At 43.7% G+C, this 28,000-nt stretch overlaps 1 protein-coding gene and 1 non-coding gene across 3 annotated transcripts in view; both read right to left on the bottom strand.

Moving 5' to 3' along the window:
* Nucleotides 1-28,000, bottom strand: part of arap2 (ArfGAP with RhoGAP domain, ankyrin repeat and PH domain 2) — a 113,882-nt gene that overhangs the window by 31,935 nt on the left and 53,947 nt on the right. For both annotated transcript variants that reach the window (XM_076725639.1, XM_076725638.1), the window contains exons 14-17: nucleotides 24,658-24,832; nucleotides 14,367-14,492; nucleotides 6,519-6,663; nucleotides 88-190 (exon numbers count right to left, since the gene is read on the bottom strand). In XM_076725639.1, the coding sequence (XP_076581754.1) occupies nucleotides 88-190; nucleotides 6,519-6,663; nucleotides 14,367-14,492; nucleotides 24,658-24,832 (549 nt within the window). The remainder of the gene's footprint in view (nucleotides 1-87; nucleotides 191-6,518; nucleotides 6,664-14,366; nucleotides 14,493-24,657; nucleotides 24,833-28,000) is intronic.
* Nucleotides 22,425-22,497, bottom strand: trnak-cuu (transfer RNA lysine (anticodon CUU)). The gene has a single exon. It is a non-coding gene; the product is annotated as a tRNA-Lys (tRNA).

Raw genomic sequence — 28,000 nt, forward strand, 5'->3', positions numbered from 1 at the left:
AACAAACTTATAAAGAAGGTGTGTGTGTGTGTGTGTGTGTGTGTGTGTGTGTGTGTGTGAGTGAGTGCCATATGCAAAGTGTGTCACCTTTGTTAGCGCCTGGATCCAGTCATGCTGCGTTTCCTGTGTTTCAGCTCCGACAATCAGTACCCGCTCCGTCTGCAGGTACAGCTCCACGGTAAACACAGCCCTGCCAGACGCACAGCTCGCTGTTAGATATGTGGGGCAGGAAAATGTCCTCACAGCCACACACACACACACTCACAAGCACGCACATGCACAGGAAACAGGCAAAACATCCAAATGTGTGTACATTTGCATTTTTCATTTCTAGTTAAAAACAAACATTTTTCACACACTCCCTGTCCGGTGAAAAGCACGTATCTCCAAATCTGGTGATTTCTGAATCTGAATTTTTCAGATCAACTGCAGGATGAAGTGTTCCTTTGTAGCTTTAGAAAATTCTCCAACTTTTGAAGCTCAATAAACTACTTGAAAACCCTCTTGGATTAGCTGGAATACGCATCGTCCCGAAGCTGAAAACAGGCTGTTTCTCATTTGTCCTCACAGGACGGCAACACTGCAAACACACGATGGTCTTATAGATTATGATGCATTGCTGTAGATTAACAGTAAATAAAGGAGCTAAAATTAGCTCAACCTTAATCATCTACAGCAGTAAAATGCAGCATACACATTAAGGCAGCAGTAACATTAATCCAACAACATCACATATAACAGTAAAAGACTGACAGGGACTATTTTACTGCACAATTAGCTGCTGATGACTCCGGCTTCGAATGCAGGACACAAAGAACAGAAGCCTTGCTGAAGGACATTAGAAGCCACCAGTCACCAGCTCACTTTTCTAACCTTCATGTGTTGTTTATTGGCATATCATCTGAAACACCCAAAGCAGGGTTAGCCGTGTTTACTTCTTATCTACGAGTATTAAAAGCAATCTGTGTCCGCTTGAGCATCAGGCTGAGCTTTGATTTGCCTCAGCTGTCGATGAAGCACACGACTTCTCGCAAACACAGATGAAACCAAATGATGAAAATATGCATGTTGGTGCTGTTTGCTTCTCATTTGCTTACCATTAAAAGTAAATTATGGTGATTTAGCTGCAGACAAGACACAGCCACAACAACCAAAAACAGTTTTAATAGATTTCCTGATGCTGCTGACGTATCCTGACAAATTTAGCACAGCTTTAAGTTTTGTTTTTTTTTTGGAAAGGAGACTTCAATCTTTTTTTTTTATCAGGTTTCAAACTGTCTTGTGCTGCGCCACATTTTGGGACAAAGACCGTTGTCACGTACACACATTTTTAACTTTAAAGCAACTTTCATTCTGTGTTGATTTTGGCGCCCCCTGTGGACGAACGCGGCAGTGTTTTTGGAAGTGAGTGAAAGAAAGACATGACTGATTTTGAAGACTAGGGGTCGGGAGTGCTTCTTGATTGTCAGGGGTGCAATAAAACCTTTTTTTAAAACGACGCAGTCGGCCTTTAGCTCAGCATTTCATGAATTCCTGGGAAGAAAACTCTCTGAAATTCTTATTTCTAAAGTTTAGACGATTATTTAAGACAGAAAAAAAGCTCTCACAGGATATCCACAGAGCATTCACTCCCTCCTAAGCAGCCTCATCTTGTATTAGAAAAATATGCAGTTAAAACAACCAAAGAGCCAACAGAACAAGGGCCCACAGTCAGGAAGAAGACAACACTGAATTTGTCAAATTCATCAGAATCGCTCATTTTACTCAAACTTCCTGCAGGAGCTGTTCTATTTGGGTTAATTGTACAGTTTATCAGTCGGGCTGTACTGTTGTTGGTGTTGTTATGCATTAATGCTGTATGAATTATCCACATGTCATCAGTTTACTCAGTGATGAAAGGGGCCAATTAAGGAATAAGGTCAGGAACCAGTGAGCTAATGCATCTATTAATAACTGTAATATGATGATGCTGACTTTGTTTTAGGCTCGTTTGTACAACTAGATTACAACCTAAGGATATGGTGGCTCGGTAAAGCTACAGTCATCTCTGTATGTCGTGCTAGTGATGGTCTCCTTTGTTTATGTGTTAAACTGTAAGCAGTTTAAGTCTCCTTGTGGTATGCATGATCTCCCATCTGCTTGCAAATAAATGTCATTTTCTTTATATTCATTAGTATTATTAACATTATTATCATTGAACCATATTTCTATATGTAGTTTATTCGTTTGCAGAAAGAAAGAAAGAAAGTCCCTTTTTAATGACAGACAGCAGCTTTGCCGACTGCACACTGTATTGTATCGTAGTTCAGATATTCAGATTTAGCCTTGACACCGTTATGAATGTGCTTTTGCACAATGTATGTCAGTCAGTCAGCAAGGAACAGTCACTCTGCTGGAATATGAATAAAAACACCAAATATATAATCCTTCCTGCGCTCACACACTCATTCATCCACACACACTCGCAGGCAAAACCCTTGCTGTCGGAAGCAAAAAGGCAGCTATTAATCTTTGTTGGTCTTTCTCCTCCTGTCTCTCTCTCCCTCTCTCTGTCTGGGTCCAGAGGTTAGACTATCACTCTCTTAATGGCTTCAACACGCACTGCCAAGCGGTAGCTCCTTTTCCATCGCGGCCTCTAAATGCTGCGGCGATGGGTGTTTAAGGTGGCGTGTCGCGGGGGGTCACGGCAGCGCTGAGTCGCTCTCTTCTCACACGTGTCAGGGGAGCAGGCGAGACATGGGTGTTTGTGCGCCCTCGCCTGACCCCGCCGCCTCCCCCTCTTCCTCCTCTTCGCCGCCAGGTGTGCAGGCGCTTGTTAGAGGGGGTCCCAGAGGGAGAGCGAGGGAGGGGGTGGTGGAGGGGCGCGGAGATGCGCTGGGCAAATGGTATCATGAAGAAAGGACAGAAGGAGAAGAGGGATAAGAGATGAACACTTGCATTATGAGTGTCCCAGAGGGAGGGAGCGGCTGGGGAGAGGAAAGTGTATGTGTGCGCCATTTTAAATGGTTTGTGTCTCTCATGGATGAGATGCTTCATATCTGTCTCCTGCTCTCTCTTTTTACATGATTATATGCACACAAGAAACCAGGTTATTTGGAGAAGTCAGGTTGAGACACTACTACTACTGTATCATTTGCTTTTTTTTTCCTGCTGCGTGTGTGCGTTTTTTTTAATCCTGAGATCGGATAACTTTATTAATCCGCAGGGTGGAAGTCAGGTTGGTCGGCAATGCAAAGGGACAAATGGAAAGAGGCAGAAGTAACGCTGACACACAATTTAAGAAATATTCCAAGAGGACATTGGTGTAGCTCATCGTTAAAGAAAGTTAAGTGACGCACCTAAAAACAGACCCAGGCAGTGTTCATGAAATGAAGCATAACTCGGTGCTGGTCTGCGGAAACGGACTTTATTTTATTTTAGCTTCACTCAGAGTGCTGAGACTTTCAGATCAGTTAGTTTGGATGAGAGCCACGCAGCTGAAGTCTGATGTCTGAAGCGAAGACTCTTAAAAACACACTGCATGGGACATTCGCTGGATTCAGCAGGAATTTTGCTGTATTAAACCAGATTTCCTTTAATCTTTTTCTCCACTTTATGTATAATGATTACTGCAGGACACTGACAGCGTCCCGGTTGCTTAAGTTGGTGTAAACACTCTGTCTGTGAGCAATCACCCTCAGAAGGATGGGATCTGATCACAGGCCGCACGCTGACTGAGGAAATGCAGCGAGCTAAATGTCTGCTTGCGACATGTGTCGGGCTGCAGCTAGCTAGTATTATTTTGCTGTCGTCACAGATGAATCTGTCCATTATTTGTCCATCACCAATCACAAAACCCAAGGCGATCATTTCTTTGTATTATTCAGTTCACTCTCACGCAAGACAAAGAAAAGCAGATCTTCTTTTGCTTGAAAAATGACTTTAAATGATCAAAACATTATTTTCTGTGAATTGACTAGCTGATTAATTGACTAATTGTTTCCGCCCTACTTGTGTGGGTATTGTGTGGATGTCGAGGAGTCGATTGTGCGACATGCTACGATCTGCTGTTCATTTTCTGTTACGATAAAAAAAGGAACAAATAAGAGGTTTCCATCATTTACAACCGTGCAGACTTCCACAGTAAAGACTCTCCTTGTTGACATGAGCACAATACAACCTCCGTGGATTTGATCCTGGCAAAGACAAATTATTGGGTCTGGAAAAATAAAAGATTAAAGTGTTCAATTTAATTACAATACAGAAGCTCATCTGCTTCTTGGAGTGTGCTGTGGTGAAAAAGTTCTGGCTGTGGTTGAGCAAAGTTTCCACTTTTCCTTGTGGAGGAGTCTATTGCACAAGATTCACCTGTACTTTAAACATGTGTAAAGTCTATATGCATTTCCGCAGCCTTTTATTTCTCCTTAAGGCTTTTGTGCGCTCTGAGAAAGTCTTAATTCCCCAGCCCTCATATATATATAACCCCACAAAGTTAGCGACAAAGCCCTTCCAAAAGACTTTAAAAACTTGAAGACGGTGTAGAAAGCGACTGACAGAGAGTGAAACGCTGCAAAAAGAAGCCAGAAAGACTGCAGAGGAAAACAGGGGGAAGAGCAGAAGGGTTTGTTTCCAAGGTTTTCGGTTGAATTTGAAGGTCAGGATCGACTCTTGTCGAAACAGGAGGATGAGTCAAAAAAGTCCCTGGAAAACCTCAACTTATCACCAGCCAACACACTCCCTTTGCATTAATTCCTGAGGAGTGGGTTTGTAATATTCATACAGCTCCAGCAGACGTATGTGTCGGGGCCGCGCTGTAATTCACGGTGTCCTCTGCCACGGTGAAATTACCCAAATGCTGTGTTTAATGGAAGCGACACCTACGGCCTCCTGTAGCGCGGCGATAGGCTGCTGGTGGGAGTGTGTCATCTGCATACGTTAATATTCATGAGCGCCAGACAGTCAAGAGGTGAGGCGTCCCTCGCTCTCTCCGCTGCGCAGGCATGCTGGGAACGCTGGAAGTTGCAGGAGCAAGAGGGAGTGAGGCAGAGTTTAATCTAGTGAAACGTACAGCCATTACGAGCGTTAGCGACGGAGAAATAATAGCCTTTCTGCGGGCGAAGCCGTGACCTGTAACTGGGATGTATGCGCGGAGCTAAAATTGGCGAAGGTTGCTTTGTGGAGTCCGTGCACACACGCGCTCTCATCGCTGCAACCTGTCGTGGCGGCTTGTATGTGTCCAGCTCATTACAAAGGTCGTAGTTTCATCTGGCCAGATGTGTTTCTAACGGCTGTATAAATAACATTTACAAATAAAAGCATTCTTCCCTCTTCATAACATCTGCTGCTGTCATTAAGGACCTGGCTTATGCTTTAATCATAAGCCATTATCAGACTCCTCGCTCGGGAACTGCAGCGCGCACACACACACACACATGAACGCACGACCCAATCGGAGCCGGGAGAGAGAGAGGGCGAGCAAGAAAGGATCGAGACATCTGTTTCTTCTTTGTGCTTCTGCAACACTTCCAGAGGAAATAAAGAAAAGTTTGTTGTCGGAGCAACTTTTTTTTTTTTTTTTACTGAATCATAATCTCAGAGAAGTGATAGGAGGAGGCGGCGCGGCGAAGGCAGTTAAAGCAATGCCGCTCTCCCGCATCTCCGCCAAAGTAAACAGCAAAATATAGCACTCATAAAGCCCTGATGGGTTCTGTTAAATTGAATAATGCTCAAGTTAAGATTATGCTAATGAGCCATATGACGAGGGAGAGAAACTACGCACAAGTCTGCGTTTACACGTGTGTGTGTGTGTGTGTTTATCTTGAACCAGGCTGAAGCACCGTAATATATGAATTACATGTGCAGTAAATTGAAATTTAGCCAAACAGAAAATAAATCATTTAAAAGGTGTTCGGAGTGTGTGTGTGTGTGGCATGCGTGTCCTTAAAACAGGCTGAACAATCACATATAAATTATGATTTAGTGGAGGGGATGCAAATTAAGCCCTCAACATGGGTCTGACTGCATGTGTGTGTGTAAATGGGTTCTGCTTGAGTGTGTATGAGCGAATGTGAGTGCAAGTGTAAATGAAGGCACTGTAACCCACCTGAAGTGCCTTGAATTATGTGTAAATTAGCCCTTAATGCACAGGATTTAATTTAGGATTTTTCCTATTTAGATTATCATTAACTGTTATTTATTCATATTAATACTGAAACAAGCCGATTTCAGCCATTTTCAAGGTTTAGCTTCGATTGTGGAAATCTATATCGAGCCACGTGATCCTTTAATCCAGGGGTCCTCAACTGCATTTGCCCGAAGGCCAGAAAGTTTTGAAGCAGATACTGTGGATGCTGGGCTTTAAAATTAGCCCATTATGGTTAAACATTTTCACTTTCTTACAAAATTAATTTGCCTTTAACAGACTCTTAAAAGCATGGAAAACCCAAATAGATAACTAGATGCTGAACTCGAAAGTTGTTGTATATTGCCTCAAAAGTGTGTGTGTGTGTGTCTGAGTGTGTGCGTAAGTGCATTCCTACCCAGCTCCAGTCATGGTCTCTGTGTTGCTGGCAGCCAGGCTAACCACCTCAGTGACGTCCACCCTGCCGATGGCCGTCGGGCTTCTCTCGCTCTCATAGTAACTCAGGAAGCCGCCCTCCAACGTGCACCAACGGCGCGCCATGTCTGAAACGTGCACATGTAACTATGAACACACAAAAATACACAGATACACCCAAGATCGACTACATGTGGTATTAACATGCTCCATTACTTACTACAACTAATATAATACAGTTTTTTGATTTGTTTTGCTGATCTTTGATCGACTGATTGAGGTTCAGTCGATTAAATTTAGCTACTCACAGTGAACCTCCTGCTGAATCTGTTTGTTTTTGATTTGATTTCATCATTCTGAAACCTTGAATCTTCAATCTTCTTCATATCAAATGATCTGAGCAATGCTATGTAACTTTACTGAACAGCACACCTTGTGGCCACAAGTGGCAATTACTGCTTTTACCCAAACACTGGTGGTCCTCCAGTATGTCTGCTGCCTGTATTGGATTACTGCGGTAGACTCACGCATTTGCATACTGATAAAATTTAACAAATTGGCTTTTGTTTGTAGAGTCAAAAAAAGAAATGAACTCGAGCCTGCAATGTTAGTGATTGGTTTGTGAACAATTAGCGCCACTCCAACCCTATTTAACACAGCTAATGACTCTCCATAAGCTAAGACAGCGCTACCACGACATCACTGAAAGGTTCGGAGATAAGACACATTCAGCTTTCACACATGGATGAGTGTGTGGAGATGCGGCAGTGTCACAGCCTCCATTTTTATTCATCTTTGGGGTGCAGTTGACTCAAAAAACACCTTTTATTTGGAGTCAAACCAGGCAGACGTAAAGAGGTCAAACCACCGGAGGCTAAGATCCTTCCAGGCGCTGGAGAACCTCCTTACTGTAATTAGTAAAATCAAACAAATCAACAAAAGAAGCCTCAGTACAGAGCGACAAATACAAACATGTCACTGCTGAAGACAAAGTCTCAACTTCACGACTGCGCTCAGGTGACTTATGCGAGGAGAAAGTTCCTCATTTTTCCGTCCATTAGAGGACAAATATGTCAAGCGTGCAGCACGTGCGAGGGCACAGAATCACAGAGTTAAGAGACTCCAAGAGCCGAGCAGATTTCAATCAGCCGACATGATCTCAGTGGAAAAGCTGGAAAACACACAACATTGTCTTTCATGATTGTCTGACTGTGCGATTTACATAGCCAATGAGCATGAAGTTCATAAAAACATACCTAATTTTGGATTTTCAAAGTCACCGTGCCATCTGCTTTTTTGTTCCGCAACAAACACACACACACACACACAAACAGCCCCCCGCCACCGCCACCGCCGCCGCCGCCGCCACCACCACCCCACTCCGCACCCTGTCGCTTGCGACTCCAAAGTTTCCACTGTATTCATCTCATGAATATGCTAATTATGCATTCCTCTGCCAACTGTGTGTGATGTTTCTGAAGGAACAGATATAGTTCCAATAAAAGAAGGAAGTGTCTACAACTGGCTGTTAAAAGAAAAAGGATGTGATAAGCATAGGAAAGGAGGATGTCAGTTTTGCTCTGTTCACCCTTGCGCCGCCTCTCTGTATGGCTCTTTCCGACTTTTTCTTTGTCTTTTCCGTCTCAAAAAAACAATTTGGACACGATTCTGCGCGCCGCTTTAAAACTGCAAAACGACTAATGTCTTGTTGCGTGCTGTGGCATTTAAAAAATACCGTTCCTCTGACCCCACTCTGCTTCAAAATAATTCCAGCAGCTGAAGAATCATCATCTCCATCTGAAACCAACCGTTTTGTGCGTATGTGTGTGGGAGAGAGAGAGAGAGAGTGACTGACTCTGGTATTTAAAGTCATTACCAATCCGATCTATCTGACGGGACGCGCTGTTGTCTTGGTGACTGAAAAGATCGTAATGCACTTCACTTCCATTGCAAATGTGTCCCTGGATTGCTCAGGTTTTTGCAGAAAATGTCATGTCCATCATTTCCCACCGGAGAGTAGTTAGGCTCTTGTTTGTGCTTTATTTCCCTGTAAATTTGCCTCCCCTCCCTCTATTCCTTCCTCTAATAGGGCAATAACTGAATGGTTTCATTGGTACCATCTGAAACACTCACGCAATCATCTTCTTAAGGGCCACACTTGAATTCTTAACAAGTCAACCGCTATCATAAGCTGCTTGAGAGCTGTAATGTCACTGATTAGCCAGACATTTTGCTTTGGAAAGGTCCCTGTGGCTGCAGAGGTAATGAGGGGGGCTCGGGTTCAGCATGAGCTGATATTGATCCGCATTTTTTTTTTTAAATGTTGTTTTAATCGTTGTCTTAGTAAGCTGCTTCTTAGCATGCATGTTAGTCGGGTTAGCGTTGGCTATTAAGATCATAATTCATGTACTGCTTCCTTACTTTGGAGCAATTAGCAGTAATTAAGCTGTTATTGAGGGAAAGCTGTTCGTTGATGGTGGTGGTGGTCGATTATGGTCACAAAGGGCAGCTTCACAGCATGCCTGCGGAGTCGTAGTCTTGTTTTTCCAGTTGACAAGGTCACGGTCCATTAACAGACGCAATTGGCGATGGGGGATCGCAAGGGGTCTTCAGCCATAAACGCGGGAAACCACTGCTCCAGACCAGTTGTTCCTATTTGGGGTCGAAAACTGAGGTGACCCGAGATGATTGACATGATGTGAAATCACAAAAACTGTATTCATTTCAGTGACGAGGGCTCCAAGGAGACATCGCTTCGTTTTGAGGGTTCACAATCCAAAACGTTTGGGAACCTCTGGTGAAGGGTATGAAAAAACCCAAAGGGTGTAAAAGTTGAAATATGCAAATGAGGGGACTCAAATGTCCTAATACATCAGAAATATTAATAGATCTCATTTTGATGTTGGCACATATGGCATCCGGATCCCGTCTCCTTGAACGGACAACGGCTGAAAAAACCTTTTATCTAAGCTGTACGAAAGGGGAAAAAAATGTTTTTAATTTCCTCTCAAGTCCAAGGAGAGAGACATTAAAAATCCCACTGCGAATCCGGGAAGCAAATTGCTACGGGATCCTGGGTCCAGACAGTGTGGACACATGAATGAGCTCACCACTCCACCAAGCAGTTTCTGAAGAATTATCCTAATAACAGCCAGCAAAGCCACAGGAGCAGATACCCACATGAGGCCTGAACATGCTGTGGAAACAGAGGGTGTGTAAAGGATAGGGATTAAAAGGGAGGAGGGGGGCAAAGGGTGTTGGGAGACTATAAATGTTTGACAAATGTAATTTCACATATAGTTATCTCTTCTGGGTTTGGATTGTGAGCGAATATAAGGGATTCAGTGGACTGAGGAGAAAACAGAAGAGGCTGTGATGACAGGAATTAGACATTTTCATGGAGGCCTGGAAGAATAAATCAAAGCGGGCAGACAGTTGTTCCGATACAAGCCAAGATAAAACACTTACCGCTGGTGTGGCTGCCATTTCAGTGCCATGACGACTGCAGTGTAAATGTGGAATAGCTGCAATGCTTTTTCAATATACTTGTGTTGGAATTTGTGGCACGTGCTCCTTCCTAACACAGCAGTCAACGTCTTTGGATCCCTTCAAGACATTCCACCAGGAAGCCGGCTTTCTCAGAAACCTGCACATCACCGAATCACAAGCATCCTTCTTTGTTTGTAGTTCAGCGTTTCCTTAGCGGGTGGGATACCACGAGCTCCTGCACAAGCACCAGCGCAATGGGGGGAACAATAGTGCTTGATTCACAATCAAGCAGCTGCGTCCATTGCCAGCTGTTCTCCACACACAGCAATGGCCCCCGCGGCCCAGCCGTTCTCCACGGGAGTCCGCCAACCAGCCGCCAGAGACAACGCGAGCGGAAGCCAACCGTGGTACATGCCTCCACCAGCTAAATCGAGCCAATTAGCTTGTGCGCCAAGGCCGCTCCACGCGTGGCATTTTGCAGGCTAGAAGAGGAATCTCTCTTTTTTTTTTCATCTCCTCTCTCACTTCGGCAATTTGTAAAGTTTGCTAAATGCCCCAAGTATGCAAGATGAGACGGGCTGATTAGACTAATCCAGTCATCAATGTGGCAACTGAGCTGTCTTATTGTTCACTGACTCCAGATAGCATATTTACCCCAAAAGTCCGACTCTGACTGTGTCTCGAGCTTTATTTTCTGCACTCCTCCAGATTCACCCAATGTCCCCCCTAAACTTTTTATCGACACTGCACAGACACCCATTTCAGTATGCATGGAAAAAGCAGGCCGTGCCCCCTTCCTCTAAATCACCCTCTTCCCTCCCTCGCTCTCCCACCTCTCCCCCTCCCGCCAATCTTCTGCCTATCTCACCATCGGACTAAAATATCTGTGATGAAGACATCTGCTGGACAGCTTGTCAGGGGGCTGGAAATGGAAATCGAGAAACTGAAGGGATCTGAACGATCTGTCTGTGCCAGAATTACAGCCCACTTCATTACAGGGAGGAACGGACAGATATGGCATAAGATAAAGAAAAAAAAAAAACACTATCTGCCTTGTATTTCTGGTGTAAGCAACAGCAGTGCTCACTCATTTAGGGAAGCAGAGGCACAGTAATATGAGCAAAGATATTCTGAAAAGCATATTAGATGAAGACAAACAGTTTAAATAGGCTTTGTGTGTTTCTCGGAAAATACAAACAGAAGAACATAAATGTGACTGCTTAGAAATCCCGGCCATTTAACATCCGTTTAAAGCGACTTTCTTAGCATTAGCCATAAAGAAAGGCTGGTTTATTATGAAAAACCTGACTCCAGCTTTGTAGATGCAAGTAGCCGAATGTTCATACGGGCTCAGATTTGTGTCCTCAATAAAACTGTTAACATAATTCTCCCTCCCTCTCCCTCTCCCTCCCTCCACGCCACCTCCTCCCCCTCCTCTCTCTGGCAGTTGTGAGTTACTGTTGCAGCCGAAAAAAAAAACCAAAAAAAAAGAAAGAAAACGGAGCGCAGCTGATGAGGAAAAGACAAAACTAATCAGAAATTAGGGGTGCCATTTTCCTGCTGCCACTCACCATTTCAGACAGTAACTGCCTCTCCCTTTCCCTCCCAAGACCCTCACAAGCACACAGTCGATCGCAGATGCACACGCAGCATGTACACACTCAGTAGCATGAGTCACTCTTCGGCCCGTTTAGGCGGGGGCGGGGGGTTCATTTACGCTCGAATCAGCTGCGTAAACCTGATGCGGAGCAGCAAATGGCTAATAAAGTGGTGCCATGCTGCAGGATAAACCAGCTCAACCTTGATTTTGGCACAAATAAAACTAGGAATATTGTTTTTGCCGTCCTAATCTATATTCCCAGCAGCATCTTGACTGACTTTTTTCTTTTTTTTTTTTTTGTCGAATGCTAAGTAGCGCAATATTTTATTTCATTACGGCGAACTGGCACAATGATCCCCCACGCCACCTCTGTCAAGGCCATTACCAGAATTGCTTGCCAAATTAATTTATGTCATAGTCTGAATTTAGCTCAGTCAAAGTATGAAAGCCTATTGGAGTCGTCTCCAGACAAAAAGAAAGAAAGAAAGAAAGAAAGAAAGGCGAAGTTTAAGATGCTGTGGCAGAGTGCTTTTATTAAGCCCTGAGCACAACCTATGAATTATTAAGAGCTTGGGTGTATCTATAGACCATCAAACCATTAGCCTGGGAGCGAAAGGCATCCTGGAGTACATTCAAAAATACCTCATCCCTCCATGCTCACAAAGTCCTGACAGCGCTTCCTCGTGATTGAAGAAGTTGGAGCGCATCGAGTTTTAAACCCAGCCCCCCTTGAATTTTTCAACAGCTGCAGTTAAAGCGCCATTAAGGCACAAAAGCCAAACTTGTACGGCTCTCTATAATAGATGAAATAACAAGGTGTTTATCAGGCCAAAATATTACGAGCACTTATCTGAGGGGAGACAACTCCGGAGCAGTGCAGCGGCTCTAAGTAGTGGAGGCTGCACAACAGTGACTAAAATGGACCTCGACAAAATGGACACCTGTAGCACCAGGACATCTCCAGCAGGAGCTCACTGTACTGCAGACGAAACAACAAACCACACGCCGCCAGGCCAAAGGGTTTTTATGAGGACAGCCAATAGTGCTCTTTCTCTCTGATTACTTCTGTAATCACACTGAAAAGACAAACACTTACTAAAAGCTGCATGTAGCACCTTTTTCAGCTCCTTGTTCTGGTTTTACTGCCCGCAGCTTGACATTAAACAAGATTATTTCTGAATGCAGAAAGCTGTTTTCAGCAAAAAGGCTCTGCAGAACCCACGGACCACTACCTGACCGGCACCTGACAGACAAAGTTAGCAACGAGCTTGGGAAGATAAGGGAGCATTTAGCAGCTAAAGAGTCAGATATTTCACCAAAAAGCAGAAACCAAAATAGGTAGAATGACTCCAAATGAATGCTAATGTTGCTCTGTGACGACTGTTTGCTGACAGGACAAACACAACAACATAAGAAGATGTTAATATGTCAGTGCTGTGCTTGAAGCTGTTCCTGCTGCCCCCAAGTGGCCAAAAAGTTGAATGCAGCTTTAAATTGCAGACGAGTGTTTCAGTGTTTGTTTTAAAAGTAGGTGGTAATATAATTATAATTATGTTTACAGCTTGTTTCTGCTGCCCCCAAGAGACCAAGGAAACAAATCCAATCAGGTTTAAAGGTTTTTTTAGTTTGTGTGCTCAGGTCTGGGAAGATGGTCAAAAAATAAGAGAGATGGGTAAAAAACCCAAACCAGTAAACTTATTTTAAAAAAGGCTTATCTGATCGTCTGACCGCTCATGTTTCTTGACCCATCAGACGACTCAGTGGAGGTCGTCATGTTCCCAGATCTCAGCAGCAACTTCGGTGAGTGCAATATTATCACAACCACTGGAGATGATGGCCAACACCGATGAAATTAAGACCATCCATCCATCCATTTGTTTGAATAGTGAGAGTTTCAACAGACGCTGGTAGGAATTTCCCCTCAACTCCACTAAGGGGCAATTTCCCAGACCTCAGCCCTGTTCATTAGCCAGCGTGTGCAACCACCAATGAGAGCAGAGCGTGTGCGAGGTGATGGAAATGGAGATGGATGTCTCGCCCAAGACGAAGTAGATTCAGCTCATTCAAGTGGCAGGTAGCTGCAAGCTGTCGCCCCCCACCAGGACACCTTCTCCCCCTCCCATTTCTCCTCCATCCCCCACATTCTCCATCACACTCCTCCACCTTCCCAATAACCTCCTTCCCCAGGGGCAACATCCAAAGCTGGCTCCTTCTCCTAATTACCCATGGGCCCAAGAAACGCTCCAGCTGTTTGGAGAAGTGGGACCACTGCAGAGCAGGAGGTGCAGCAGCAGCTGAGGAGTCTGGGTGTGAAATGCGGCCTGATTAAAAGTTTTAAACTGCCTTGGAAGACAAAAGAAGGAGAATTCAGAAGTTTTTGGAGGTAGCATCTCTCAGGTGGATTCAGATTTTTTTTTTTTTTAACCTGGCCCTAATTTACGTTGTACTTCCGTGGAGCGTTCACTGCGGGGTCGTCCAAGAACATACTTCTGTCTGACAAGTATTCCCAGAGGGGCGACGCAGAACGCATTTGAAAGACAGATCCATTGATCGTTTTGACTGGACTGTTTGGTGTACGGATTAAACGATTGGCAGTTTGACAGCTGACAGACTGACACTGATTGATCGATCAGCGCTTAAGTGGAGTAGACCTCTGACAAACGCGCAGTTTAAATTGCTTACAAATGGATTGATGGATTGATTGGCCTTGCCGGGGGTTTGCAAAGCGGCATTTAAACTCACCGTCTCTTCCGCGGCGGTCCAGCGTCGCCTTAGCGGGGCCGGAGGAGATGTACAGGAAGCCATCCATGAAGAGGGAGGCGTCAGAGAGGGAGGTGTTCTCCGACCACTGCTCCAGTCTGGGGAAATCTGCAAGGGAGTGAGACGCAGCAGATGAGCGAGGAAATGGCTCTCTGCAGTGAATGTGATGGTGGTGTGTCTCCATTTCACCTCCATCTGCAGCGACAATGGTGAAGTGCTAATTTTAAACATCATTTTTACCGCACTTGACCCCCAGTGAATAACAGGATAGAATCCAGTGAAAACCACGTATGTCATTTTGATAGAATTTCTGAGGGATTCAGCGCTCCTCTTACACTTCCACATCTAAATAAGCCATTTAAAAATCCATTGGATAATCTGTAAAACGCTTTGTCAGACATCTGAAAACAGATCATTAACTCATTAAAAATTGATGTCTTGAACGTACATGGTTTTCACAGGACAGCCGCTAAAACACAGATCTATTTAACTGTCTTTAACAGCTGTTTGTGTCCTCCTTAATTATTGTTGTGTGTGTTTATTCTGTTTTAATTGTACTCTCGACATCAGTGGAAATGAGGGCATGCCCTCAGTGATTCCCTGAGATTAAAATAAAGGTTGATTGAAGGAACATGGAGATTCAAGATGAACTTTATTGTCACTCAGACGATGCACAGGACAAACGCACGGAATAATGGAATTACGCTGCATCCAACTCATGAATGTCATCAAACAAGTAAATAATATAAATATACTATAAGCAAACATGACAGGCGACGTTGTCACAAGATCACAATATCAGTTATTTATACCACAGTATGGCGATGTTCAGCAGACTGACATGACAAAATAATCAGTCTGATGTCTTCCACTGTTTTCACAGACAAAAACGTGAAATAGAAAACGTCATTTGTTGGTTTCTAATATAAAACAGCTCAGATTCATTCACTTGGAAAACAAGGCTTTGTACAATTACGCAGAAATATGCAGAAACATATCTCCATATTATCTGTCAGGCTTCTGTCGCATGTCGATCATCCCACATTAGTGAAATGAAAAACACCAAAAAACAGGTTCAGATCTGGAATGTGGGAATATTTCCCAGATCCCGGATGCAGTTCCATCCCTGTATCCAGCTCCTAGTCGCATAAAATACCCCAAAAAGTTTGTCGGATCACAGCATGCTTCCCCATTGCTGAAGTGCCCTTAAGCAAGACACTGAATCGCCTCCGGCTTCGTGATTGCCGCGGTTGAACCTGAGCTCTGACCTCCCCGTGCAGAGTATTTCCCCGTGGGCATCAATGAAGCTGCACAGTATTATCTGTTTTCCCCACAAGCAGCATAAAACATGATTATCCAAACCGCTGTTTATTTGGTCCTGACTTTGTCACATGGTTATTCTCTTGCAAAGTCAAAGATAAGGTGTTCTGAGAGCGTTTCAAACCTCCACATACTGTATCTGTTAAAAATGAGTTTAACGCCGCGTCCTCTCCATCTTTGTCCATTTAAATTAGAAGCCTTCCTCCCTCATTTTTCCCTTTTTCTTCCATCCTCCCTCTCCTCGTCCTTTCTTGCGAGCTTTAAGAGCTCCCCACATCCAACCTTATCGTTCTCAAATTCAATTAGCTTCAATTCTGAGGTTCAATTTTCTGCCGGGGCCTTGGCAATATCTCACAGATTTTATCTTCGGTACCTCCAGCTCTCTCATCAAGCAAGGTAAAATAACTTTAATTGAAACCACTTTTAATTGAAGCGACATTTCCACCCTTTACTGACACCACCGGCGCTTCATCTCAGGGCCACAGAGAAAAACAATCAGTTCATTTAACAAGACGGCTTCTTCTGAATGTGTGGATTGTGTCAAAATAATTCATTGTGTTCACATGCGCGTTATTAATCTTTGAACGACAGTGAAATACGACCAGCACAGTAACATATTCCTCTAAAAAAAAAATGAAGTGAAATAGATGTCATACATCACATGTAAGCACCTAAGTGAAACGCTGTTTGAAGCCTAATCTGGCTGATGATGACATGAAAGTAAAGCCCATTATGTTTAAAACGTCTAAGGACGTGCTTTTAAATCTTAAGTACATCTCTATAAATTGAAATATCTGTGAGTTCTTTGCTCACGGATCACAGGAGGCATCACTTACTACTGTTGGGGCCATCGTGGGCCACGCTGCCAATCAATGAACCAGACTGCTTTGTGGTCATACTGTACTTTTGAATAACGCTGCTTTTATTTACGTTTCCGCAGCGTTCCGGTTGAGGTTATCATTTAAATTATGTCATTTCTTCTTTGTCTCACACGGTCTAATTAAATCAGGACTGTTTGGCATGAAAAGTTCCTCTTGCTAACAGTGAATTTGTGAAGACTGATCTTCAGTGCAACGCACCTTATTACTGGAACAAACTGCTAAATTAATTGAAGTTAGAAACACTCCGTCCTCGAAGCTGCTTATAAATATCTTTAGAAGCACTTGTGAATGTTTTAATTTGCATCTCTGTGTGTGGCGACTGCTCTGTGTGACTGAACTGTCGTGTTGTGATGTTGTAACTGTAATTGGTTCTCAGGTCTCTCTGATAAAATAGATCTTGAACAATTAAGACTTCCTGATTAAAAACTAAATGACAATGGAGCTCCGACACGGCTGTTATCAGAGGAGTGGACTCCATTCGCGGCTTGGACTTGAGGCTCGCCCTCGAAAGCCCTCGTAAAAAATGACTTGTGGGCATCTCTCGTTATTATAAGTAAGGGCTGTGAATGAAAAAACACCCAACAACCATCATCCACCATCAGTCTTGCTCGTAGCAAGTACAAATCAAACTGACAACAACATCATATCTGGCATGATACAGTGGTTTTTTATGCACTGTAGCCATTTCTAACAAGTGCAATATATATTTGAAGCGACGCCAAGGCTGCACAGCCAATCAGGAGCAGGGTGACAGAAAGCCTGGTCCAGTTTAGTTTGCAACATCTGTAATCTAGCTTTGAATCTAACATGGAGAATGTGTCTGCCAATAGCAGCATCATAAATACATGGAATCTGACAGAATTTAATCAGCAAACTGCAGGGAAGTGAGCCTCGCACGCACACGCGCGCTCGCATCGAGCGCACGCACGCACACAATTTCGACCACTCAGGTTGAAAGAATGTAAATAAGCCAGTGGCTTGATGCGATATCACTTGTAACAAGGCTTTCTCTGTGAGCCTTCAAAACAGTCCCTCTGGGCCCCTAAAGCTGGACTCTGTTAAGATGGGACTGTGATGTCTTGTGGGGGCGGCAGTTGAGAAGTCTGGCCTGTGCTGATTGGCTCAGTCCCCAGTGAAGGGAGGTGACATGACAGAGTGCTCAATTAGCCATCTGGTCGCCCACGGCAACGGTCACAAAGTGGTCCCCGACAAGCAGTGGACAGTGGGGTAATCAGAGGCGGCCACGCACACACACACACACACACACACACACACACACACACACACATACACACAAAGACAATGAAGACACACATAGTAAAAGATAACACAGATAGCAAACATATGCAAGTCAGCTAAAGATAAAACAAACAGGCCTGAAGACGAAATCTGCAAATGCAAGAACAGTGTTTCTTTACATGATTTCAGGACTGAAACTTATTTATTTAGAGACATTTAGCCAGAGGACGTGCACAAACAAACACTTTGCAGCCACTTCTCCTCAAAATTAAAACCATCCACAAACAGACACTCCGCCGGGGAAAAAAAGCGCCTTAATTTAAAAAAGAAAAAACCCTCAGCAGCCGCTGGTGACCTCCTGACCCTCTAACAGTTGAGCGTACAGTTCGTGCGTTGGTAAAAAAAAACAAAAAAACATGAACAACGTCAACAAGCGCAGAAGAAGCTGGCAGAGCCCTGCAATGCTGCTAACAACAGGGTGGAATGGAGACCCGAGATGAAACAGGGCCTCTGATTTAGTGTTTGTGTGTGTGTGTGTGTGTGTGTCTGTGAGTGTGTGTTGGTGTACATCTTTTTATTATCCACACAGAGAGCCTGCTGGATAAATTTTTAATGTGCCGCGAGATTCAGAGATTCGAGGCGTCGGGGATGCTCGGGTGGCAACAATAAAACTTCTTTGCCTCCAAATCCGCGGTGTGTCATTTAAGAAGAAGCGAAATGATGTCAACAGTAAGAGGCATCGCTGTTAAGCTCGGTTTTACAGTACAATGGCCTCCAGGGTGGAGAGCCGCCATAAAACACAATTTACATGTTTACATTGCTCTGTTTACAGTTTAGGAATTAGCTGATGCTATTATCCACAGATTTACAGCGAGAGACCCGGCAGGGTTCACCGTCTCGCTGCAAGACAAACAAAGTTGTTCAGGGCAGAAATCAAAATCGCATCCTTAAAGTTACTGTTTGTAGTTTTTTTTATGAGTTCAGCATCTCACACATAGTTGTGATGGCATAAGTTTTTGTTTGTAGTAAACAATCCCAGGGAATAAAGCCACTGGAATCACAAGCAGAGCTGCTTCAAAGCTGCACTGTTCAATATTTTGATATGAGCAATGAGTTAAATGACAATGTTTAAAGTGACAAACCCACACCCAACTCTGCAGTCCCACTCAGCTGCATTGGGCTTTTTAGCATCTTTAGCTCATTGTTTTGGTTTTGAGGCTCCCAACTTCACTGTTTTGTCTCATTGCTCCCATCAGCCTTGTTTTTAGCTTTAGCATCGGAGCTGTTTTTAGCTTAAAAAGTCTGATAAACTCACTGTCTTCAACAGCAGAACTCGCTAAATAGCCAGATATTTCCTTGAGGGGCAGGTGAAACAAAGTAGGCCAGGAAGAAGAGTGAATATCAGACTTGGTGGATACAAAAAGTTCAAATGAATGCCGATATTGCTCACCATAAAAACTTTATAAGGCAATTATATGTCTGATATGATCTGTTTACAGCTTGCTGAAGTGACTCATCACTGAAACGATCTCTACATTGGTTGGCGTGTAGACGGCTGAGCCTCTTTGCAATTACAAGCCACTGCTGAAGGTCAAACTAAAGCACATCTTCCAGTAACATGCATTTAACTACAGGTCACATGCTACAACCAACACAAGAGAAACGCCTTGTGAACGTTTACCATTAACACATGAAACTGAATCACTACTGTCGACATAATAACTGCAGATCTTCTACTCTAATGCAGCAGATGCCAAATTAACTTCTCCAGCAAAGCACTGATGGGAACCACTGATCTAATATATTTTGTCATCAACTGAAATTTGCTGAAGGTTGTCAATGTATCATCGTTACCTGAAAAAGGAACTAGTAGGTTTAGTTTGTACAAGCGGATGTATTCGTCTGTGTCGGCGTCCTGGTAGTGAGGATAAGTGGCAGGTGGAGCTCGGTTGTTAATGTTGCGCACCTGCAGCATTTAGGAACCAATTACCAGCTTGTCTTTCCAGTCACACAGAGACCACTGGCACCAGCACAGAGAGTGACAAGTCCAAGGACTGAAACTTCTTTTTTGTGTTAATAAACTGCGCTCGTTGGCCAAACCGCTCCTCTGTGCGCTCCATTTAAGCCACAGATGTTGCAGCAACACTGGCAACGGCATCATTGCTCCATACCTGCTAAATTAGCCAGCAAGAGGTGCGAAATTGACACATATGGGGATTTATAACGCTCATTCTGGTGTGGGAGAATTTACATTTACAGTTTTAGTCCATCGGCAGATGCTTTCGTCAAGAATGGCTTCCAGTTTAGTGTCGAGGCTTTGAGTGGATGCTGATTATTGAGGGAATTTCAAACCCTCAACTGTCCACTTACAGATTTTATTTCTTTAACCACCAAGGCAGCAATTTAACATTCAGAAAGTGATATCAACACAGATCAAAGCACAGTATCCTCAGTGTTTGGTGTCTGGTGTCATATCCATCACCACGTTCACACGAGTGACAGTGAGACACTGGTGACAGCCTGGTTCGACACGAGCAGTGCCAAAGTAGATTATCTTGAAGAATATTTGACTTTGGCAGGGAAATGTGGCTGAAATTTGCCAAAAAAAATGTTTTCTTTGAAGCTGTCTCGTTGCCACAGCTTGACACCAAATGGAAAATCACTGATCTCAAAAGATTTGAAGCCTTTCTGCGCCTGCTGATAAAACCAAAACCTAGAAGGAGGACAATATACAACATACAGATTGCTCATGCCTTAATTTTCATTCATGTGGCCTATGGAGCCTCTTGAGTGCAAGACATGGGAATATGCTGGACATAACAAATGATAAAGGAACCTAAAAATACACAAGAAACCTCCACAGTGGAAGCCTTTGACTACAAGGGATAGATCCATCATTGAAGCTGCCCTCAGGGGTGCCTAAAAAGCGAAGAGACACTACCTCAGAGAGCTGCCACCGGCTTTTTTTTAATGGAATCTGGAATGGAGATATGTAAATGAACATGCTCCTGTGGTATCCCAGGGTGCTTTGGGGCCAGCAGGTGTGGGCGGGAGAACGAGGTCCGTCGAGGCCCGCGTACACGAAGAGAGAAGGAGCTAATGAAGTGGCAATGCTCCGCCATGAGTGGATGTCCTAACGCTGGGGCTACAAATGAGCCACTGTGGAGGGAAGGGACGGTGGAGAGGTTCAGGGAGGGAGCAGGCTGACAACTTTGTTTTGATGCACTACATCCAGGGGAAATGGAGGGTTTTCCTAGTTTCATTTTCACAAACCGGGAGCATGTTTCACGCTGTGAAGAGACGCAGCGGCACTGTTTTCTTCACACTAAGACATACTCTAATTTAGGCTTTAGTTGTTACGAGCGAGGATCGTTCCGGGTGTCTGACGATTGTTTATTGCTGGCTTATCCCAGTCTCTCACCAGGGGGACAATGACTTTGGTGAAAAACCATGTTTGTCGTCATTTCATTCCGTATAGTGTCGGGTTTGCAGCGCCATGCATGCGGTGGTTGAAAGGCCTGCAGAGCATCCTTGTTGTGGTGGTTTATGAGATGAAATAAAGGGGAAAACACTGAGCATATAACGCCACGCCAGCAGACACAGCTGCAAACAAATGAGAAACCTATATCTGCCCTTGTTGCATTGCATGTGCGCAGCCGCTGTCATGTTGTCAACTGTACCCACAGTTAGTTTTTAAAACTCCAAAACCACTGTGAACTCTGTCTCATCCTCCATATTGGCTGCTGTAAGGCCTCTTTTTATTCTCCTCTCTATCTTCCCTCTGTCAACACCACGCTACACAGTGGGGACGGTGTCATATGGGTATTGAATTGTTCCTGGTTTCTGCCAGACATAACGCTGCGCACAGCGGCTGAAAAAAAAAAAAGTTCAATTTTTGTTTAATCAAAATTTTCACAAGTCTTTTTCTGCAAACTCTGGGGGCTGCATGCAACAAAGACAATGCAGACGCGATGCTTTCCACAGCTTTGTGTGATGTGACAAAGTGTCCGGCAGCAGGAAAATGTCAAAGAGGGAGTTTGGACAGTGTTGTGTGCGGAGCTTTAATCTCTTCAGCCACCATAATGGTTTGATTCTTCACTGTGCTTTGGCAAAATATATTTTTGGAGATATGTACTTTTATATTGTTTTAGGACCAGCTTTTGAAGCCCTGCTGAAAAGGCTGCCAGTGTTTCTAGGATCTAAGGACCAGCAGCGTCTGATCTTGGCCTTTTATCTTTAATCCTTGAGTCAAGGTGAACATCGCGTCGCCTGTACGATCGTGTTGAAAGCACATGCTTGACTGTGCTGTAAGTGACAGGTACTCTGCATTACCTTCAATAATACAAATATTTATTCACGTATGGGTGCAGTATGGTCAAGGTAAGGGAGAGATCACACTTATAATTTAAGAACAAGTGCAATAGTCCAACCCTTAACACTGTCTGTGTCTACTGATGAGATAAATGCTCAAAAATAACCTGTTCCAAAGATACCTGATCACTCTAGTTTCAGCAAACGGTACTTCAGAGTATTGATCATTGCAGGTTTAAGAAAAGACAGGACATTATAGATCCCATACCAGCAAAATTTAGTAGAGTTGCACCCAATGTGGGGCTCGAACCCACAATCCTAAGATTAAGAGTGTCATGCTCTACCGACTGAGCTAGCCAGGCTAGCAATACTCATACATGGAAATTGCACTTTGGTCAAGTTACTTGTAAAAAAAGACATCAGTTATAACAGATAAACAATGGTTAAAGCATGGCAGCTTAGACGCTTTGTGATTATGGCAAAAAAATGAAAGCCAGCATTGATTGCTGCTGCCTCCTGCATTGGTATTAAACACAACTCAAGTGTCAAACATGGAAGTGATTCCTGAGTATTTCCGGATCTGATAAAGGACTGTGGTTGCAGCTTTTCAGTTTCACACGCGTAACGATCTTCAGTATTTCACACGAACCAGACACCATCTTTTGATGGCATGTGACCATTATTAGGAGTAGCTTCCTTGTGGCCGTGTAGTGCCGACTCGCAAAGCTCTGCACTGACTCTTGTCCCCGAGGCAAGATCTCCACTGCAGCCAAGGAGCACTGTAAATCTGCCAGAGTGGCAGTCGGCTTCCCGCTAACCTCCATGACCTCGGTCCTCCTCGCCTGCAGTAGTTGGTCAGTTTAGTTGGACATCCATCTCGACAGGGAAGAGTTTGGTTTGCTCCATATTTGTCTGTTTGTTAATGAAGCCCTACAACTTCCAGACACATAATGAGCACACAGAGACTGCCTGTATGCTACACTTTTCAGATGGACAATACCATACGTGCGAATGTGTGTCTTCTCGCACACCTCCAAGTAATGGCCATCACCATGGCGACCAGGTGACCCACGCAAGCAATTAGGAGTCCCTAACAGGCTCAGTGTCGGCGAGTGTGCACAGATGCAGTGCATACATTATGTAAAATACAGTCCCCGAGAAAGTCTCCCCGCGGCCCCAGCCGACGGCCCCTCTCGCTCCTTTAATCTAATACATTCCCATCATCAGCCCTGTGTGGAACCACACAAACAAAACACACCCGTCATGAGGAAGCCACAGAACACAGCACATCTGCGCCGGGCCTCCGACGCCAGGAACATGAGGTGGGTAATACAAAGGAGAGTTGGGCGAAAGTAGGAGAGAGAGAGACATAAAAAGAACGAGAGAGAGAGGTTTTTTTTTTTATTAAAACGCTGGCTTCAAATTTGTGGGGTTTTCTGCCTTCGTTTCCTATTCATGGCAGTTAAAAAAAAAAAAAAAGAAAGCTCCCACCGTGCTTTTATAAAGGAGGAACAGCGGTGAGTAAGAGTTTTAAACATGATTGGCCTGTTAAAGTATAAAGACAATGGGCTGAATATATGTGGCGCCGTCGGTTGTAAAAGTCCAACTCGCACACCTAGTTTAAAGGCCTTCTCGCAGATTTATGCGAGTGTGTCAGCTCTTTTTTTATGTCTGACTCGGAGAATATATGAGTTATTCTGTTTCATAACTACTTTCTCTGGTCCAGCACCTCACCTGGGTTTGAATACCGGCCATGGAAAAGTTTCTGGTATTCAAGCTTTTTCCCTTTGTTGTTAAATGAAAGAGTCTGGACAGTAATGGTGAAAGTCTGATTCTTTTTTTCTTCTGAGGTTTTTTGATCAGCTTTCCAAAACCATAAACACATGAGCCAAACTGGAATAAGCTGATTAAACAGAGAGCTTGTCTTGCTAGCATACCTGGCTAACCTAGCTTACTTTAGCAAGAGAGCATTACATCCAAAGAGCATAGCTAACGACTTTAAAGCCTAAAATCCTTTGTCTTTTGTTATACACTGTTTGAAAATATAAACTATAAAGCATACCTCTGTGTGGCTGCTTCAAGTTCATCTTTAGGTATGTTAGAAGGACATAACATCTTAATCGCACTGCATAGTCTTCTTCATGGAGTGTTGATGGTGCTAACTTCTATATCAGTCTATATCACTGTGCAGCCATCAAGTGCATATTCAGAAGAGTTTTGGGGAATTATTATTTTAATATGAGTCAGCTGGAAGTATTAAAAAGCCAACTCAGTGAGCTAGCTAACTCAGCCAGCTAGCTACAGCTGATAAAATATGATGGCAACATTCATCATTTCAGGCAACAAAACTGGCAGTCACTGACCACAAAAGAAAACTCTCCTTCTGTTTACTTCAGCGTGAAATCAGAGACCAACTGTTTTACACGAACCTCAAGTGGCAGATGTGTCAAATGATTGTAAACTGCGGGCGTGTGGTGCAGGTAGGGAAACAGTAACTGAAGGGGGCACCCGTAGTTGCTTACCAGATAGTTTGTTCTGGTGCAGGAACTCCATCTGCAGCCTCTGTCCGGCACGTTGGGCCAAGAGATACGGGGTGGAGACGGTCGGATCCCCAGTGGCGCACATAACATCTGCCCCGCTGAACACCAGCGCCATGGTCTGCAGCACATCAGGCAGCACCACAGCTGCACACAGCGCCTGTAAACACATAAAACAGGATGAAAGAGCGCATGAAGAGCTCCTCTGTAGTGTGCACTCGCTCCGTCTGCTGCGGGTCTCACGAGGGCTCAACACCATTTATAAAATTCTTCAATAATGTACATCCAGGATGATGCCTGATTTGTAATTTCAACATTTTTGGAGTCTTAAGGGTGATTTTCTAGCAGTTGCTAATCTTATTCATGCAAGTCCATCTGTCACTTAACATTTCCTGGTGTGATAGGCTAATAAAGACTGAATAACCGCAGTCACTGCTCATTACATTTCTAAGCAGCTGTCTACAGCTGGATTAATACCTTTAAAATTTTCACATAACCGACAATGAACCAGTGAAAATTCCTGGGAAAGCCAGTGTGGTCGCACTTCCTTGAGCAGGAGCAGCAGCTTGATGTTGCTCTGCGTGCGTCTGTGTGCATGGCAGGTTGATAGAGGACAAAGAGTCTATAAAGCGGCGTCAGAAAACCACATAAAGTTTAGAATTGAGTTTCGCCCGCTGATCTCAAAAGAGAAGTTAAAATAAGATCAAACTTTAATACTCCCTTTGGGAATCATTAAATCTCTAATCCCTGGGAAAAAAAGGAATACAGCAAATAAGAACAGGACAAATGGGCTATATTAAATATAATGAAACCAACAATTTTGGAGAAGAGAAATGTGGGAATAAAGGCATGAATAACAATGAGCTGAGTGACTAACAACAGCAGAGCATGCTGCTGCTGCTGCAAAGGGAAATACATGGAGTGAACATGCTGTTTGAAAGTACACTTAAAACATGCCATGCAAAAAAATAAAAGCCGATATGCTAATTTAAAGAAATAAAGGGTGAACAGAGAAGGATCAGTTTGCTGTTTTTCCTGAGATTGAACTTAAATAATGTTAAGATTGGTTTGTATTGTGAAAAAGACAATTACATACTGGATACATAAGTACTTTCAAGCAATGTAATAATTTGCATGTCACTTAACATGCAAGGTGTTTTGAACTGCCAGGTATAAAACATATAATGTATGTAATCAACATTCAAGTGCCCATAATCACACAGTATGTTAGAACACACACGCTATGTGTTCATATACAGCATGATTACATACTGTAGAAAGTACAAACACAGTATATGTATGTAACCATCACCGCTGGATCAGTGTAAAGAGGAACCAAGACGGTTTCGGTGAGTTTCATTTACTTTCTGTTGTGCTTGAATGAAGTGTGTTTCATAATGACAAAATCACTGTTTCTATAAATGGAGTCTGGTTAATTTGGCAAACATTTCAGAGAAGAAGCGTGTGATTAACGGTTTAAAATGGCTCTTATAACATGCACAATATTTGTCTGGACGATGTTTCACCCGATAGATTGAACTGTTTTCTGAGCGATTTCTTACTTCTAGACTAGTTTAAAGTAAGTCGTAAATAAACTGAGCTTTTTGTGTAAAACAGGTAGGAGATAAAGATGAAGAAAAGGGGGACTGAACCTGATTCTGGGTTAAACATTTTCTGCCATCTCACCCCAAATCCAACAGAAATTGAGTCAAAGAGGAGAAAGCCTGGGAGAGCTGAACAATCAAACTGACACCAAGAGATAAGACGAAGAAAGAAATTCAACAGAGAGCCAAAGTTCTCCGAGAAATTTCTGTGTATGTTTTTCTTGCATTCCCATATTTTCTGTCTGTCTGTGCTTTAGCACTGATCATTAGAAGAACTGCTGCTTAAGGCGCCTCTGCACTGGCTGCAGCAATCACCCGAGGAGGCTGCCACGTAATCCTTAAACAAACCTTTGCTACTATAAATACATAACGCTGCATCCTTCCTTGAACAGCAGCAGAAAGCCATGCCTATATACGAAATGTCTAGCCATGCAGACACGCTTTGTTAAAAGTATTCACCTGTTTCACGCGGCGAGCCAGCAAAGAGGAGCAAGATAAAAGACTCAGAAGAATACAGTCTGACTGAGGAAAATATTTTCTCTCTCTGGCTGTCTCTTCCTATCAGTCCAGTCAATTGATGTGACATTGGGCACGATGACCCGCAACAAAGTGGATCAACAGAGGAGTCGAGTGGCAAATAGCGGAATTTCAACGAGCAACCTCTCCTTTCATCGGACTTGGACCGAGTCAGTAAGCTGCATCGATCTGCCACAAACAAGCAAGATCCGTCTGAAAGTGAGGCACACCAAGGCTGCGCATAAACACACAGGCAAAGCACACACACTCGCACACACACTAAGTACCTGTCAATATAACCTGCCCACCCACACAAAGGACCTGCACGGAGATAAGGATATTTAAGCATGTGTGTGTTCCAGGCACACATTCATTTATTTCTATCTGTGCACCGTCTCTGCAAAAACCGATTCATCTTTATCAACAGAAAACATGAAAAAAAAGTATCATTAGTTTCTTCACTCGCCGTCTTTGTCTTTCACACTCGCACACAAGACGGGGTCAGATTATGGCAAAATAGTCCCATGCAACCTGGCCTTATTCTGTATCGTCTCTGGAAATGACCTTCCGTGTCATAGCAATTACCGCAGCCACTAGAGGGTTTATGTGATTCTGCGTGTGAGTGTGTGCGTAATGATATAAGAAGGTCCTCTGACACCCCCCCGCCCTCTCTAGGTCATGTGGCCTGCGGAGACTCTGTGGAGGTCACTGGGATATGAGCTTCTAATGGGGACCATGGGACTGGGAAACAGAGAGAGCGGGATAGAGAGAGGGCGTGAAATGACGCCGCCGGACGCGGAGCGAAAACATCCGAGCAGAATGAGCGTGAACGGTTGAGATTATGTAAGAGACATATTGACGCGGTAAGGTATAAATCACTTGGCTGCCTTTCTCTTCTCATTTCATTACTCAAATTGACACTTTAAACGGTAATTTACTGCGTGTGTTGGGTGAGCTTCATGACCGCTGGGCCCATAAAACTTGTTAAAATGCCATCGCATGATTTTCAAAATTGCATGAATGTCAATGAGGAAAATTGCCAGTATTATTGTCTTTGTTCCAGAGAAGACTCCCAAAGGAACGGGTTTTATATAGCTTTTATTTTTTTGTATTCATACTTGTGTTACAGTAAGTAAGTGTGACACAGAACTGGAACAACGCGTCCAATGAGATTAGACTCAGTGTCCTTGTTTATGTTAAAAATACTT

This window comes from Chaetodon auriga, chromosome 24 (genome assembly GCF_051107435.1).
Source record: "Chaetodon auriga isolate fChaAug3 chromosome 24, fChaAug3.hap1, whole genome shotgun sequence".
In the NCBI taxonomy this organism is placed as follows: Eukaryota; Metazoa; Chordata; class Actinopteri; order Chaetodontiformes; family Chaetodontidae; genus Chaetodon; species Chaetodon auriga.